Source organism: Ctenocephalides felis, unplaced genomic scaffold (genome assembly GCF_003426905.1).
Source record: "Ctenocephalides felis isolate EL2017-DRISC unplaced genomic scaffold, ASM342690v1 CF-g0.4_SCAFFOLD_03571, whole genome shotgun sequence".
NCBI lineage: Eukaryota > Metazoa > Arthropoda > Insecta > Siphonaptera > Pulicidae > Ctenocephalides > Ctenocephalides felis.
The window spans coordinates 48,635,082-48,653,389 of record NW_020539725.1 but is presented as its reverse complement, the minus strand read 5'-3'; the positions used below and the strand labels follow the sequence as shown (position 1 = coordinate 48,653,389).

Below are 18,308 nucleotides of genomic sequence, written 5' to 3'. Positions count from 1 at the left end.
GAACAATAATTGGTTTATATATGTTATGATAATGCTGTTATTCTAGTTATATATTTATTGTAAATAAAATGGTCATAAAATCTATACAACTGCATATTCCTTTTTTCTATGGATTTATGGATAAAACTTTATTATTTATGGAAACTTTTAAAGCTTATACTTTAAAAAGATTGTTTCTAGAACTAGTGTAATTTTGCAAATTCTTGCACAATTTTTGACGATTTTTTAAATTTGTAATTTTAGAACTTAATAGATTTTTGATTGGTTGCATCGCAAAAAAATCGAAAATGAAAATTTATATGTCTTTACGTTTCAAAGGTTTTTGAACATTTTGGCATACCTTAGAAAAAATGGATGTATGTGTGTGTGTGTGTGTGTGTGCGGATACAAATTTTCGTCGACGATTTCGGGAACACCGATCAACCGATTTGAATAATTCAAAAAACATTCGATTTGTATTAATAAGAGGACGTGCTGATTAGTTTTTGGCGAAAGTAGGTCTCGCCCTTTCGAAGATACGGGGCAAGAAGTACCAAAAACGGTAACTCAATTTTTAAGAGGACAGAGCGTCCGATTTCAATAATTCAAAAAACATTTTACTTGTATTGACAAGATGAAGAACTGATTAAATTATTGGGAAGGCAGGTTCAGCGGTTATGGACTCTCAATATAAATAAGTTAAAAAAATCATCAGTCATTTGGCGGTCAAAAAAGATTAAAATTGAAATGGAAAATTAAAAATTGATTCATAAATTATTACCTTTTATTTGATGTATCGCTTTGGAAGAACTTATTCATATTTATATAAACATCCGGTACTGTTGTCACAAACTAATTTTCCTTATCCAAATAATAATTTAGTTATTTTGTCATCTCCTACAAACACAGCCATTGTAGAAATAATTAAGCAACTAGCAAAATAAGATGAAAGTTCATGAACCAACAAATAAATTATATTCACTCACAATATTTTAATATCCTAGGTATTTTAGGTTACATTTTGAGGTTATATTTCAAAACCTTACTTTTTGAAAGTACATACCTTAACAATTTTCACATGAACAAATGTGTAATTCATCCCATCATTTCACTAAACATTTTTTCACTTTTATTCACATAACACTTGATTTTACAAAATAATAACTTTAAAATAATTCATGTCAAGTGACCATGTGTCATGAATGCACTTTATTCTATTATTGCATAGGACCATGTGTTTAAATAATGGAAATGGATACAAGCCAAAAATAAGAAATGGCATGAAGTAGGCACATCTTATGCAATATGCAAATCCTGAATCCTTTTGCCAACAAAGGGAGAAAAAACTGTAAAAAGCTTCATATGCTTTTTGATAATTATGTTTGGTATTGTTGATATTTTAAATCAATTGTAGACAATGTTCTCTAATAAACTTACATTTTTTAACATTCGTTGTATAACTTGTTTCTTTCGAGATACATTGCTCATATATTACATTTAGTTAACATCATGCTCCTAACTTTTAGCTCCTGAGTTCCATTGCATCAAGTAGCATTTGCCGGGTATATATAAAATGATATATCTTTATAATGAAATGAATTTAAAACAAATTTTAAGTTGAATATATCAGTTTATTAAATATAAAGAATGTGCTACTTAGAAGATTTCATGCAAAAACATGAATGAAACACTTTCTATAATCACAAATTGTGGTAATATTCTAATAACAATAAAATATTCAAGTATGATATACCAAAAATTCTATTATTATAATAATATTGTTATTAAAACTTATGTTTTTATGATAAGTATCTACAGCATCAATATGTACGTAAATGCTTATGAAGAGGTGGGTAAGCTCAAATTTCTATTCTCCAGGAATTCGTATTCAAATAATAAAAGTTTAATTAGTTACTAAATTTACATTTTATGATAAATAAGTAAAACATTTTTTAAATTTTCAAACCAAGTCAATTCCAAATTATCTTCAGTAAAAAAATAAATCAAACAATTTAATCTTGAGAAATAATTCAACCTTGGAATGTTTTTACTTTGATATTTATATGATTCGAATAATCACTTTCTTAAAATCATGTTATTAGTTTATAAACAATGGATGGCTAATCCCTATATGATTTAAATTTATATTACACAACAAGAACATTTACATCATAAGTATTTTTATTAAATTAAAATATTCACTATATCACTGAAAAAGCACTTCACTTATAATAACTAAGGAATTTGTTCCTGCGTTGATCGAGATTTTGCCATGAGATATATATCATCAGCCCTGGCCTTAGCCTTGTCCGTGGCATTTCTTGCTACTTCTTTAATTATATTTATATTGGAATTGGCATTGTTATGGTTTAATGCATCTTCTGTTATATAATTGTGTGGAGCAAACATTTTGTTTAATATATAATTATAGCCGACAATTGCCTTTGAGCAATTGTGTCGAAAACGTTCCAAGCCAAAAGCCTTAATAGCTCTAGAAAATCCAAAAACTTGGGAATCAATCCACGCTGACCTCACAGCTATTGTATGATTTGGATTATCTGTACTAGCCTTATAGACAACTTTTTCAATAACACTCATTACTTTTGCATGCCCCATGTTGAATGTGTAAGTAATCATCGTTTTGTTTAGTGGATCCACAATACTCTCCTCATAAATTTTCACAAATGGTGCGCTAATAAACTTTTTGCCCCATTTTGGAACTAAATTTGTTTTAGTTAGTAATCGTCTTGTATGCAATCTACCTTCTTTAACGTCACGGGTAATAGTGTCCTCAGACAAAACATGAGAGCTGTGAGGATTTGGATATCGTAACCAAAACGCTTTGGCAACTTGGTCCCATTTAAAATTAAATACTGTCGTATTCTCAAAATATTTTGCTTTAGACATTTCGATTTATGAAACAACAGAATAATTAATTTGGTATATATATGTAGTTATCAAATCAAAATTGTGATTTATATTCTGTCTTTTTAACTAAAATTTGATTAAAACCCGTAACCCCGTAACATTCCCATTTTACTGCACTACAAATATAGTAATGAGATTTGATGACAGATTAGCATAGATTCGAAATGCTGTGGATTATCACTCGGCAAGTAAGAGTAAGTTGTCAATACCATAGATATACCAAGAAGAGTATATAGAGGATAAGAAACTTATGAAATCTTCACAAATGTGTGAAAGTAACGTTGATTATTTTGATTTGATTTAAAAAAAAAAAAAAAAACATGTTAGAATACGTTTGTTGAGACTCAGTTTTATTAGTCTTGAATAGCAATTCTATTCATTCACAAACTTATGTTTCAAACAAGAGATTACAAATAAATATATTGTTTTTTTAGCCAAATTTAATTTCACATATCCTACATCACAAATATTAATTTTTCATTAAATTGTAAATATATTAGTCAAACTTAGTTAATTATGAACCTAATTTGTTATCTTCATCTTCATATAGAAATAATTATATAAATAATGCCAATAATAATAAATAATTATACTCATATGATACTTAAACCAAAGTATTGCAAATAAAATATAAATAAACTCCATATATATTATATTCACTAATGAAATTATTTCAAATATTTTATCTTAAGTAAAAAAAAAATTGTTTACAATTAAAAATAAAAAGCTGAGATGTTTTTGCCAGTATATATATATATATATATATATATATACACTCATATAAGTAAAATTATCCTTTTATTACAGCAATCGGTCTCAGTTTTATACACTTTTTACTTATTCCAGCAGCATGGCAAGTGTTAACAACATCTGTCACATTTTTGTAGCTCTCAGGAGCCTCCTCCATTAATAATTTAGGTGATGCCACTCGAATGGATATGCCTAATTCATTTAGTTTTTCTAAAACTTGCGTATAATCTAAAGTTCGTCTTGATTTTGCTCTAGATAAAGCACGTCCGGCTCCATGGCATGTTGAACCAAATGTTTCTACCATACATTGTTCAGTACCAGTCAATACATAACTGCATGTACCCATGGTTCCACCAATAAGTACAGGTTGTCCTGTGAGTTGGTAATCAACTGGTATTAAGGGATGATGAGGTGGAAATGCACGTGTTGAACCCTTTCTATGAACTAATAATGTCTTCTGTTTTCCATCAACCATATGTTCTTCAACTTTGGCTATGTTATGAGATACATCATATATCACATGCATATCTAGATCATCTGGGGTTGAATTAAATTGTTTAGCAAATGCTTGACGACTTAAGAATGTCATTGAACTTCGATTTACCCAGGCAAAATTAGCTGCAGCAGCCATACCTTTTAAATAGTCTTGACCTTCAGTTGAGTTGATATGTGCACAAGCCAATTGACGGTCATTTGTTAGTATATTATCTCGTTTCATAGCCTTTTCCATTTGAACTAAAGCATCAGTGGCAACTTGATGACCAAATCCTCTACTTCCTGAATGTATCATAACACAGATTTGGCCTAACCGTTCAATACCCATTTTGCTTGCAGCCCATTTGTCATAGATTTCATCAACAACTTGAATTTCTGCATAGTGATTTCCAGCACCAAGAGTTCCCAATTGTGGTAAACCTCGCTTCTTAGCACGCATGCTTACTTTTGATGGATCTGCATTGAGCATTCGGCCATATTCCTCACAGTGTTCCTTGTCTTCGGCCCACACATATCCTTCTCGCAATGACCAATCCATTCCCATCTCAAGTGCTTCTTCAAGATCTCGAGCATTCATTGGTATGATGCCTTTTGAACCAACTCCTACAGGTATATGATCAAACATTGATTGCGCAAGCTGCTCTTTGACAGGTAGTACGTCTTTTTCATGTAAATTTGTTCTCAAAAGTCGAACACCACAATTTATATCAAAACCTACACCGCCAGGACTAACAATTGACTTTGGATCAGCAATATCAAATGCTGCCATATTACCAATTGCAAAGCCATAGCCAGAATGAATATCTGGCAAACCTACTGAATGGCCAACAATTCCAGGCAAAGCTGCAACATTAGCAATTTGTTTTACTCCTGGAAGAAAGCCACCAACCATACCGGGCCTACAAGAATTTCTGAGTTCCTCCAACATTAATTTTTCGAGTGTTTTGTTCACATAAAATACACCTTCTACATTCATATTAGGCTGAAAGCCCTTTTTTATTTTCCAACAATGATCATTAATCTTTTCTAAATATTGAAGTTCTTCATTATACTGCCGAACAACCATTTTTAAAGTTTATCGAATTTCCTTTTCTAATTACTTGTAATGTTACTATTATTTAATTACACGTAATGTTATTATTATTTTGTCTAGGGTTATGTCGAGCGGTAACAAAGTTGTCCATACGAGGAACAGAACCATAGATGAATAAGACTCGAGACATAGGTATCGACTACGATCGACTACCGGACAGTCACCCAAACATTCCGTTAGAAATCCATCCATAGATAAGTAAACATCAAAACGATATTATGGCGCCACCAGATACTAAAGCAAAATTTAAGGGCTGTATGAAGAAATAGGGAACGGGCAAGCTCTCCTCTAGCGGATTTTAAGTGCAACTTGGATTCCAACAAATATGGCGGATGACACATTTATGAGTTGAATTTGCTGTCAACTAATATTTGTTTTGACGTAAAACGTGCATTTTTAGGTTAAACATTTAATAATTCATATTTCTTACATATTTTCATCATTTATTTTTTATGACTTTACAATAACAGAGGTAAGAATAATGAAATTCAAAATATAAATTTTGTTTGCTACTACCAATATGCATACTATTTACATTCAGGAAGGATATTCAATCAGAAAAATATTGAAAGTTCAAAGTTTGAAGAGGCTTCAGTAAATTAAATCAATATTTGCTTAAATGATCATATATACATGCATAAAAACATTATTAAAAATCCATTTGTGAGTTTGATTCTTAGAAAACACTAATTATGGAAGTTAGAAATTAGTTATATTGCTTTAGGTTTTACTTTTCAGATTCATTCGTTGGTAGTTTCCAGGGTATTTGAAAGTAGGTTCTTATTTATTTGCACTCCAGATGGCTTTATTTCATTTGTTAATAATGTGGGCTTAGGCAGAATCACTCCAACCCAAATTAATGTACTCTCGGGCGTAATAAAAAAAAGTAAAATCTGGATGTGCTGTATTAACTGACAAAGGTAAATTCATGAGTAAAAAAGACAAAGTTTTTAATTGTACTTTATAGTCAGGATTTTCATCAATATGGACTGAGTTAGACAAATTAATAAATATAGCAGTACTTGTGCATATGCTATTTGTTTAAAATTAAATTTAAAACGGATTATTTTCACCAGGAGATATTAATTAAACACACTTTGAAGCTAGTGTGCGTATACATGTAGAATGAGTCATACACAGAATGAAAATTTTAAAACTTCTATGTAATATACCAAAGGACTATCAATTTTCTGGTGAAAATATTGTTTTTTTATGTCCTATTTTGGTGAATCTTCAAACTTTCATTATTGGATAAGATGGGGATGGTAAATGAAAGAAATGTTAATTTATATTAGATTAAATATATATGTATCATGACTGTTAGCTTGTATAATAATATTAACTGTACATAAATGTTATATGTAATACATAAATTGAAAGCTTTTGGAAATCAAAGATGAATACTTCTTATATGTACCTAAATTAATCTGAAAGAAAAAACATTGAGAGCATATAATTTAAAGTATAAAATTTTAACAGGTATGCAATATTAAATTCACACAAATAATTACCAATCTATGAAGGAGACCCTCTTCTATCAATATTAGCAAATACTGCTCATCGGTATAAAATTTTGGAGAAATTCTTCAACCGTGCATATACTGATACAATAGCTTCCTAAAACTTTTAAAAGTAATATCTTTTTATGCAATAAAACAAAACATACCTGCAGTAATGCAATAATACAAAACAATTAAATCAAATCAAATTGCAGTGTAGAAATCCTGTAAGTCCTGACATCCTATCAAATATGAGATTCATTCTGCAACAAAGTACTAATAGAAAGATCTAAACTTTGTTCAGCTGATAACACAACATGCAAATCATAAAATATCTTATGGCCTTGTCTGAAAATTTTATCATACCTTTAAGCAACACATGTTTGTTTTAATATGGTGGTCAACACAGCTGGGCATTAACTCGTTAATCCGTTAATCGTTAATTAACGAAGTTAACATTTTGATTAACGGATTAACTTTTAAGTTAACTTTTAAAAATGTTAACGGACACGTTAACTTCCGTTAAAATGCGAGAAGTCCGTTAATCGTTAATCCAATGCCTACTATTTACCGCACGGCACAGCTTTAGCCAATGCCTTATTAAACGGCATAGAGAAAAGATTTGGACTACTCCTGAATGATACAGTGCCAACTTGCCGCGGCATTTCACCCAAAGTTTCGGTTTGTGGCTGGAAACGTATGACAGCAGTAGAGAGGAATGCAGTAAGAAAATGCACGGAAAAAAAGGTAGAAGATGCCTTATGGCAAGAAGCAGCGAAAAATTCGAAGGACAGATAGTTTAAGTGGCGGAGGGAGCAATGCGAGTAACAACGATGATGACGAGAAGAAAGACTTTTTCAATTCTGTCACTCAGTCTATATTGAAAAACCAAAGAGCTACAAACTCTTTAAAGAACTAGCTGTAAGTAAGTGGAATTCTGTCTTAAGGCAATTAAGGCATTGTGCCTTAAGGCAAATTGCTGGAACTTCCCGTACCAAAAATTATTAATTTTTTAAAAACGATTAATATTTTTGAAAAAAATTAACTTACTTCGAAAAAATGAGATTTTTGAGAAACAAAAAAAAATTGTTTGAAAAAAGAAGTTTTGGCATAGTTTGGAAATCCTGAACTTTTTTTCAAAGCAATCGTACTGCTTCAACTGCATAGAGACAAAATGTCAAAGCGCGTAAGCGCCGCGTCGCCGTCTAACGAATAAACATTGGTACGGAACCCAAAGGAATACAAACAAAATTTATACTTATTGTTAAAATCTCTATAAAATATCTGATAATTTGATGTGCATATGTCTAATGATCATTTTTGACCGCCAAATGGCATTTTTTTTTTACTTTTTTCATTAGATCTTCGAAACCGCTAGACCTGCCTTTATGAAAATTTGATCGGTTTTTCACCTTGTCAATACAAGTAAAATGTTTTTTGAATTATTAAAATCGGACGCTCCGTTCTCTTAAAAACGGAGGTACCGTTTCTGGCACTTTTTGACCCGTATCTTCGGAACGGCTAGACCTGCCTTCGCCAAAAACTAATCAGCACGTCTCCTTATCAATACAAATCGAATGTTTTTTGAATTATTCAAATCGGTTGATCCGTGTTCCCGAAATCGTCGACGAAAATTTGTATCCGCACATACATACATACACGTACATACATACATACATACACACACACACACACATACACACACACATACATCCATTTTTTCTAAGGTATGCCAAAATGTTCAGGAACCTTTGAAATGTAAAGATATATAAAAATTTTCATTTTTTATTTTTTGCGATTACTATAACTTGCCCTACGGGAAGTTTATAAGTTTTTTAAGTTCACTAACGCAACGATATAAAAATGTAATTTTACACATATTAACGGATTAACGATTAACGTTAACTTGCGTTAATTCTTCCGAAATGTAACGCTTTAACGTTTAACGAAGTTAACTTTTTTTGTAGCGGATTAACGATTAACGAAGTTAACTATTTGATTAACGGTGCCCAGCTATGGTGGTCAATAGCAAATACATTTTAATTATGAGTACATACCTCAATGAATCTATCCAACGAAGCAATTTATTTCTTCTAACGTTAATTATAACAAAATTCACTTTCTTATTCATGCGCTTTCTTCACTTAATATACGCACATGATTGGTGACTCAGATATACCGCATTATTATTAGAAATAAATAAAAATTGCGATTATAAGAAGCAATAACCATCTTTAACAAGCACATAAGTTTGAATAAAACCTGTCAAAATACGAAATAAAACCTGTCAAACGCCATCTTGTTTGGAATCCTTGTTTGCACTTTTTCGCCACCCAGAGAAGTCATGGCGTTTTCACTGACATTTTTATGAGCTTGCCCGTTCCCTATTGGTTTATTTTACTCTGAGATCAATAAAATCTTACAAAAATAGTATATAAAATATCATATAAGATTTCGCCAACTTAAATAGCAACTTTTCAAATATTTATTTTACACCATTCTACATTCACGGAAAATTTATTAACGTATGAAAAACGGTTATGAAAAGCGCTGAAATTAATGCCACATTCACGCTTATCACTATTTGACATTGTTTTCATTGACAAATGTTATCATATTATTAATGGTTATAAATCGCACGTTTTAAAAATAATTCTCTTAATTTTAGTAATCATTTTAAAGTAAGTGATTTCTATATTTTATTTACAAATATTAATTGCTCTGTCAAGTAAATTAAGCAAAGTCATATTGGAATCATATATTATTTGTTATGATTAACTATTATGGCAGTTTCCGACGTATCCGATAAATGCTTGGAATATGAAACACATTTTCGTACAATAATTCATTTAGATATGGATTGCTATTATGCGCAAGTGGAGATGATTAAAAATCCGCTTCTTAGAACTGTTCCATTGGGCGTGCAGCAAAAAAATATTGTTGTAACTAGTAATTACATTGCACGAGAGTATGGTGTAACAAAATGTATGCCAGTGGTTGACGCTAAAAAATTATGTCCAAATCTAACATTAGTATGCGGAGAAGATTTGCAAGATTATCGTAAGATGTCTAATAAGGTTACAGCAATTTTACAAAAATTTACTAGTCAAGTCGAAAGGTTGGGTTTAGATGAGAACTTTCTTGATGTTACTGAACTTGTCAATGAACGAATCCAAAAAAGTAGCGAATCTGATTTCATAGAAGGTTTTATTTATTCCGGTAGTGGAGAATTGGAGAAATGCATTTGTGGATGTCATAATCGTCTTAGAGTTGGTGCATTTCTAGCCAATGAAATTAGAAATTCAATAAAAAAAGAGCTTGGACTTACGTGTTGTGCTGGTATATCTCATAATAAGTTACTGTCAAAATTAGTTGGATCAAAAAACAAACCTAATATGCAAACAGTTTTAAGTCCGTGCAGTGTAGGGGATTTATTGTCTTCATTAGATAGTTTGCAATCGATTCCAGGAATTGGTGTACGTACTGCTGAAATTTTGAGAGGTATAAATATTACAACAGTTTCTGATTTACAAAATTGTAAATTTAATATTATAGAAAATGTTCTTGGTGTAGAAAATTCAAAAAGATTAAAAGCCTTATGTTTTGGTAAAGACGATTCACCCGTTGCTGTAACTAGAAAACCTCATTCAATTGGTTTGGAAGATAGCTGTGAGGCACTCAGTGTGAAAAGTCAAGTGGAAGAAAAATTACATGTACTTTTGAAACGATTATTAGAACTTCAAAATGAAGATGGTAGAATGCCTCTTGCTATAAAATTAATATTAAGGAAAAAAGACAATAAAAATAACTTCATTAGAGAAACCAAACAATGCAGTTTGCCATCATCATTATTTGCGCAGTCTGAAAATAATCTAAGCACGAGGCCAGGAGGCTATGAAAAAATCTTATTTTCAGTTATGCGACTGTTTAACCGCCTTGTAGATATTACCAAACCTTTTCATATAACTCTTGTTGGTCTTGCCTTCATAAAGTTTCAAGAACGAAAAACTGGTCACTATTCTATAGCTTCATATCTAATGAAAAATATATCAGTCCAATCAATAACCAGTTTTAAGAATGTACTAGGAGAATCACCACCATCACCTATGGATCTTTCTAAAAATGAAACTGATATTAGTACTGATAATTCTGATACAGATACAGAGCCATCCCCAAAAAAAGCGAAGGTTGGCCTTCTTATGGCAAAACGAAGTTGTATTCATTTTGGTGAAGTATCCTCTCCGTCTAAATTAAATGTGTCAAGGCTTAGATTGAATTCCATAGATAAAGATTCAGCTTCAGAACACTGTACGGAAATCGCACTGGAATCTTGCTCTAACGATATTAGAAACATCTCTTGTTGGAAGAAATCTATTGTATCTAAACGAAATAATAGCATAGGTGCAATCATAATTACAAATAAATAAACACTTTTTTTCTATGAATCAATTAAAATATGATTTTTATTCAATATTATGTTGATTTTCATAACATATGGTTTTGGTCATTGGAAATACCTGGCTTATAATGTAACGTTCTTGCAATGTTTTTGTGATGTTTTTATTTATAGTATTTTTGTATTTGAAATTGTAAATGCATTAGTATCATTTTGATATTATTTTTTGAAACAATTATTCTTTTTAAGTCACTTCATTAAAATAAGTACAAAAATATTTATATTAAATATATTTTATATATTCTAAATAGTGTTGTTTTTTTAGACTTTCAAAACAATATAGTTTTGTATGCAAAATTGATAATGAAGTTTTCTTAAAAGTTATCCATCCTCCAATCGATAGCACAAGATATAATAGTGTTGTTTTTTTAGACTTTCAAAACAATATAGTTTTGTACCCAAAATTGATAATGAAGTTTTCTTAAAAGTTATCCATCCTCGATAGCTCAAGATATAATAGTGGTGCACTAAATAATGGGAAGCAGGTATGTACATACACATTAATTTTAATTTGACATATATTTATTATTCATACATAACAAATGATATTATAATTACATATATAACAAATAAAAAATAAAACTTAACAATTTCTCAACATATTTAACAATATTATGGATGTTTAAGGACGTATATTTCCAAATTGTATATGGAATTTTTGCACAAGATACTCTACATTCAGTATCATAATTTCATGTTGATGTTGTAAAAATACTTAGATACTTATAAATATTACTTTAAAATTTATTCCCATTTGAAGAAGCATCTTAGCAACAATTAAATAGTTTCTTTCCACATTTAGTATATAAGTTAAAGGAAATATATAAAATATGTAATTATATATATATATATATATATATATATATATATATATATATATATATATATATGAAAGATGCTAGTATATTTTTAGGAAGATATGCAAAATTGGCAACATATCATTTCATTATCAAATACATGCATCAAAACATTTGTCATAGAAAACGTTTAATTTGAATAAACATTAAAACAGCATGTTAGAATATAATCTTTCAGATATTCTATGAATCGTAAAAAATCACATGTATTATTATTATTTATTGTGCTTGCTGATCATGTGTGTAATAATTCATTGCTTTTCATTGACTATGACGAGGAAGCACAATTTATAAAACAACAACCATAAAATTTCTATTTTATTACAATATTCAATAACAATATGCTAATTTACTTATGTTATTATACCACTTCTACTGCTTGTATATTATAAAAAGCGATTTTTTATTTGTCTTAGTTACATATTATAATAGATATAGTTTTATTGACTGGCAAGTAACTAATAAATGAGGGCCCATATGAAAAATGATCTTAAACGTCAATATAAAAACTAATTTTCATAACTTTTTTTTGATAAGTATCATAGTCCCTAGATATTTCAATAAAAAAAATCAGGGTACCACGCAATGTTAAAAGCAATGCTACTTTAACAGTCGAATTCAATGATTATAGTGATGTAGATGCGATTATAGTGATATATACACCGAATTTAGATTCCTTCATTTGTATCATATGAGCAGACATAGAGCATGATAAAATTATCAATACGAACAATAAGCACAAATCCATATATATAAAAGCTCATATTGATGATACATCAAACATGATAATCATTAGGCTTATTCGGTATTCGGTTACTAATCGGTATTCGGCATATTCGGCACCTTTTTTAATATTCGGCCGAATATTAAATAGTAATTCACTATTCGGCCGAATACGGGATAATTAATATCAATGACGCCGCCGCTCAGCGACAGCATTGTTTGTGTTTTATCTTTTATGCGATAAATTGCATAAAAGATGCAATGTGTTATATCAATACAGTAAAGTCATTCATTATATTTAATCTAAGCATTTCCAAATAAAGAATTATTATTGGTTCTCTATCGCAAAATATACAAACAATATTTTTGATCATTTTTATTTATTTTATTATGATTAGCATTCCTAATATATAAGAATATAATATTGAGTTTATAAAAAAAGATATTATATATTTATAAAAGAAATAATTGGAAACACATTTACATATATGTAAAAAGTCGCTTTTTTATTAATTTACGATTTATTTCCCTATCGCATGTGGTATTCAAATATTCGTTATTCAGCCGAATAATATGAATGGTGCTAAATATTCCAAATAACATAGAGTATCGGAATAGTGGTTGCAAGTCTAGGCATAAAACTTGAACAAACATATAGCGCGCTAGTAATATAACAATTACTGATAGTAATTACAATAATACAAGCAAGTTAAGGCGGCAAAAACCAGCCGAATAGTTGCCGAATGTTCGGTATTCGGTCTTTGGAGCATGCCGAATATTCGGTATTCGGCATTTTGCCAAATATACCATTCACAAGCCTAATAATCATTGAGCTTCATTAAGATTATTATAGCTCTATTTTCCTTGTAAATTAAAAAATAAATAAAGATGAAGCCATTCACTCTACAAAACTGCACTACACCCGGAAGTATATTTTACATGAGTTTAAACGTATACTAATATATTTGCAATAACAAAAAGAAATTATATTTTTTTTATTTATTTCACTATTGTAATTCATTTTACTTATTGCGCATTTAAAATCATTTTAAAAAATAAGAAAAAGAAGGAATAAGCACATTGCGAACTAATGAATACACTTGTAGCAAACAGAATGAAACAATAAAAATACATTAAATGTAAACTCATGTTCAAGTCGACAGCGGTACTAGGATCGAATCCCGGTCGAGACTTGAAAAATTATGCTTAAAGAATAAAGATGGTAAATAAAAGATGGTAATCTAATATAATTATAAGTATAAGCATTTGTTGTGTTTAAAAGAATGATCAGAAATTTAAAATAAGGAAAAATGGAATGGAAAAATATTGTCAGCTTTTGTCCGATTTATATAAGTTGCCAATTAGAATTAATATTAAATATTGAAATCCTTTCTAACAATTTAGTACTTGACATCGTTTTTAGAAAAAAAATACAACATGTATAATCGGTAATGTTTTTGTTAATAGTAATATAAGTTATATAGTCATAATATAAGTCAACTTATATCGTTACACCACTAATCATCAGACATATTTTAATACTATGTGTGGACGGTTTGATTCAGAAACCACAATTATGCCTTTTTATATTTGATTTAGATAGTTTCAAGAAGGTGGTGAAGAAATAACTACTTACATTGCTTATGGTTTTGAAGAAAAAAAGAAATCGTCTGGACTTTATCGTAAAGAACAATTAACATCGAAATGCTATCGCTAAGCTAGAAGTTTATGATTATAGTATAGATATATAAGTTTTTTTTAGTATTTATGGAATAATTTATATAGTTTTTATGAAAATTTATCACTATATAATCAAAATCAAAATTAAATTCAGAAAACCTTGAAAAATATTCAGTGATAATGAATGTTCGCCCAAAAATGATACCGATAGTTTTATTCCAGTTATTTATTTAGTGAAATATTTAAATAGTTTTGAGTCACTCAATAAAAATACATAAACTCATTCATGCGTTCGACCGTAGGCAAGTAGTTAGAGCGGTGGGATTTGAATCACTGGTCCCAGATTCGATGCCCGCTTCGAGCTGGCCGATGTCAAGCAGTAGTGACATCGGTTTCCACTACGAAATATTGATAGTAATATGCAATATGAAACTAGCACCCGGCGATTGCAATATTAAAATAGAGATGGGACAATGTTTTGGTTGTCATATATATATAAAAAACGTAGAAGTCCAATCGCTGATTAATAAAAATAATAATAATGAAATGCGTTGTATTAAATTTCAACGAATAGTCATAGTAGAGTTGTATTCAGTAGTAAAATTTTAATTTTACAAGATTTTAGTACATATTCAAAGGTAGTCATATGTAATGTTAATTTCACAGATAGTAAATATAAAAATTCAATATTGAAGTTAAATTTACGATAGTTGTCAAAATGTTGCTCATAGTTTATTTGAAACATTAATTCGAAATTTAGCTGGTATATAGATACAGGTATTTCTCTATTGAGAGAACAATATTATTTAAGTAATTTATTGGGTAATTATAGATATAGCAAATTTATTCTCATCTATAACAAAGCTAAAAGAAATAATTCAAATTCATGATCAAACTGCTTAGAAGTGCAAAAATTCAGCTCTTTATAATAATGTACAGAATGAACAATTGCAACATATTCGTTAATGATTTTCTGAAAAGTATCATCAAAATAGTTAAATTTTTATAATCTTTGAAATCAAATAAATTTCGAATAAAAATAAAAGAAAAGATGTCTCGATTTTATTTTATAACTTATTAATTATTACAGTGCTGAATATGAGTCAATTGTTAGTCGAGAGCTTTTATAATAATATAAAATAACAAAAATGGTTGACCTAAATGCAAGTTCATATATAGTTGATCAGTATTTTGCAAAAAATTAGAGCGAACAAACATTGGTGGAAGCAGTCTTTCGATTTCACACTTTTAACCAATTTTGATTATTTTAATTAATGATAACACTACTCTTTTCAAAATCAGCATTTGTATAAACCACAATTTCATGAATTATTATAGATGGACAAATTTATAGCTTATTTTTTATTCTATTAGTCTGTTTTCTTTAAACAGTCGTTAGTTTCTATCATCGCGCAGATGATAGATTTTAAAGTCTTCAAAATAACTAATTGTATTGTTAAAATTGTAAATTGTAAAAATTCTACTTCTAAAAAATACGATTTTCAAAACATTCTTATATTCTTAAATCTCAGTTTCTTCATATCGTCATGACTAGTTATTTAACATAAAAACATTTTTATTTATATTAAGAGAAATAATTATTCAAGTCTAAAAATTTATGTATAATTAATAGTATCATGGTCTGATAAATTCCACGAAGGAAGTTGTAAGAAATATGAAGCCAATTACATAATGATATTCATTATTAATATTGCTCATCACTTACTAATAGGCAAAGGCACGCAAGAAATTTAAAATTCTCTGATCAGCTACACGGAAATTTCCCGCAAATGAGACCACTTACAATAATGGCAATTAAACACACATAGTCGCCCAAACATAAACACTTATTAAATATTCATACACACACCCATCAGGCAAACAAACACCCACCCACCCACCCCACACACACACACATACATATATATATTATATATATATATATATTATATATATACAGGGCCGGTCCTGGGGTACTCAGCGCCCGCATGCAATTTTTTTTCTACCCCCCCCCCTCTATTATTTTAACTTTTTGAACAGTTTATCATTAAAATTATATAAACAATTACATTAATTTTTTAAAATAATTTTTATTAAATCTGGATTTTCTACACAAAAAATGGATCTGAATGCGCATAAAGTACATTGATTTTAAAATTATTCGGAAGATCAAGGCGATTTGCGAGTGCACATAATCAATTTGTAGTTCCTTCTATCGTTATCGCACTAAGGAAGTATTTTTAAATTCTTATTTTCAATCCAAACTTTTTCTGACATCCAAAAATTTCAGTACGTTTATTATTGCTTGCAAGAATATTTCTAAATTTTCATTTATTTCTAACGCATGTGTAATTGTGTATTATTAATATTTGGCTTTTGAAACATTTTACTTATTTATTCTATTGAACAAATCATAGAGAGCAAAAAAATTCTAGCCTCTCATTATCTTAATTTAATTTTTCATTATTTAAAATATCTAAAATTGCATCTTAAACTTCTAATTGCAAGATTCTAAAAGGGCCGAAGTGTATGTGATAACCTATACTTTCCCATCGTGTATCAGATAGTTGTTTTAAAGTTTAAAAAATATTGTCCAAGATTAGAAAAAGATTAAAAAAATATATGTTTCTTGAATGATATTAAAAAAACTATATTATAAATTTCATATCCGAATCTCGTTTTGGCGCCCCCTAAAGCGTGCTCCCGCATTTTTCGCATGCGTTGCATTCAAGGTAGGACCGGCCCTGTATATATATATATATATATATATATATATATATATATATATATATATGCATCTTTGCACATTACACATTAAATTGATGAACAGGAAAAACATGAATTATTCTTTTTTCATATATTAAAAAAAAGTGATAAAAAATTTGATATATTTCTTATTTAAGACTAGATGAAACACAAAACAAAGTTATACAAAAAAACGTAATTTTAATTAAATTAAACGTCTTAATAAAATATCAAGCTATAGTTCTTGTGTAGAACAATAAATATACCATAATTCTAAAAACTCATCTTTTAATATATGAAAAATGGAAGAAAGAATAGATGTTTTTATTGTTCAAAAATTTAATCAAGCAATATTATCATTAACAACAAAGAAGTATATATATATATATATATACAGGGCCGGATTTAGAAATTTGGCGCCCCGGGGCACTGACAAAAATGCCGCCCCATCACTGAAATTTTACAAATTTTTGAATTTTTTTTAAAGCAATCGCGCTATTTCATCAGCGTAGAGACAAAATATAGAAGCGCGTAAGCGCCGCGTCGCAGTCTAACGGATGAACAATGTTACAGAACGCATATAAATGTAAACAAAATTTGTTCTTATTATTTTAATATCTTTAAAATATCTGATAAATTAATGTCCATGTCTCATGATCACTTTTGTCCGCCAAATGTTTCCTTTTCAAATTTTTTTATTGGATCATCGAAACCGCTAAACCTCCCTCCACAAACTTAAGAAGTTATTTATTCTGTAAATTTTTTGAATGATATTGGACACTTTTTTTCTTAAAAACTGAATTATCAATTCTGGCATTTTGACCCGTATCTTCGAAACAGTTGGACCTGCCTTGGCCAATAACTAATCAACACGTCTCCCTTATCAATAGGAATTGAATCATTTAAATCGGTTGATTCATGTTTTCAAAATCGACTTGAATAATTAAAAAATATTAGATTTGCATTGATGGGGAGACAGCTACGCAGCTTTTGGTACAGCTACGCAGCGCGATTGCTTTGCAAAAAGTTCATAATTTTCGAAAAATTTCAAAATACAAAAAATGTGTTTTAAAAGTTTTTTTTTTTCATTTTTCAAAAAATTT

General features: G+C 29.3%; 3 protein-coding genes and 1 long non-coding RNA gene across 4 annotated transcripts; 2 read left to right on the top strand and 2 right to left on the bottom strand.

Annotated features, from left to right (window-relative positions):
• Positions 1–2,143: 2,143 nt before the first annotated feature.
• On the bottom strand, positions 2,144–3,055 carry LOC113385220 (protein preli-like). Its single transcript, XM_026623042.1, has one exon. The coding sequence runs from the start codon at positions 2,884–2,886 to the stop codon at positions 2,215–2,217; it is 672 nt and encodes a 223-aa protein (XP_026478827.1). The 5' UTR covers positions 2,887–3,055; the 3' UTR covers positions 2,144–2,214.
• Positions 3,056–3,697: 642 nt separating this feature from the next.
• LOC113384868 (tRNA-splicing ligase RtcB homolog) lies at positions 3,698–5,360 on the bottom strand. Its single transcript, XM_026622635.1, has one exon. It carries the CDS (start codon positions 5,216–5,218, stop codon positions 3,698–3,700), a length of 1,521 nt encoding a protein of 506 aa, XP_026478420.1. The 5' UTR covers positions 5,219–5,360.
• A 490-nt stretch (positions 5,361–5,850) lies between these two features.
• Positions 5,851–6,172, top strand: LOC113386918. The gene is made up of 2 exons (XR_003368028.1): positions 5,851–5,908; positions 5,984–6,172. It is a non-coding gene; the product is annotated as an uncharacterized LOC113386918 (long non-coding RNA).
• Positions 6,173–9,392: 3,220 nt separating this feature from the next.
• Positions 9,393–11,260, top strand: LOC113384926 (DNA polymerase iota). The gene is made up of 2 exons (XM_026622705.1): positions 9,393–10,245; positions 10,318–11,260. Exons 1-2 carry the CDS (start codon positions 9,528–9,530, stop codon positions 11,169–11,171), a joined length of 1,572 nt encoding a protein of 523 aa, XP_026478490.1. The 5' UTR covers positions 9,393–9,527; the 3' UTR covers positions 11,172–11,260.
• Positions 11,261–18,308: the final 7,048 nt, after the last annotated feature.

Excerpts from the sequence above, each read along its gene's own strand:
- LOC113384868 (XM_026622635.1), bottom strand. The coding sequence starts at position 5,218 with ATGGTTGTTCGGCAGTATAATGAAGAACTTCAATATTTAGAAAAGATT.
- LOC113385220 (XM_026623042.1), bottom strand. The coding sequence starts at position 2,886 with ATGTCTAAAGCAAAATATTTTGAGAATACGACAGTATTTAATTTTAAA.
- LOC113384926 (XM_026622705.1), top strand. The coding sequence starts at position 9,528 with ATGGCAGTTTCCGACGTATCCGATAAATGCTTGGAATATGAAACACAT. Across the intron at positions 10,246-10,317 it reads TACTGCTGAAATTTTGAGAG|AAAATTCAAAAAGATTAAAA; the intron begins GTATAAATATTA and ends TTCTTGGTGTAG.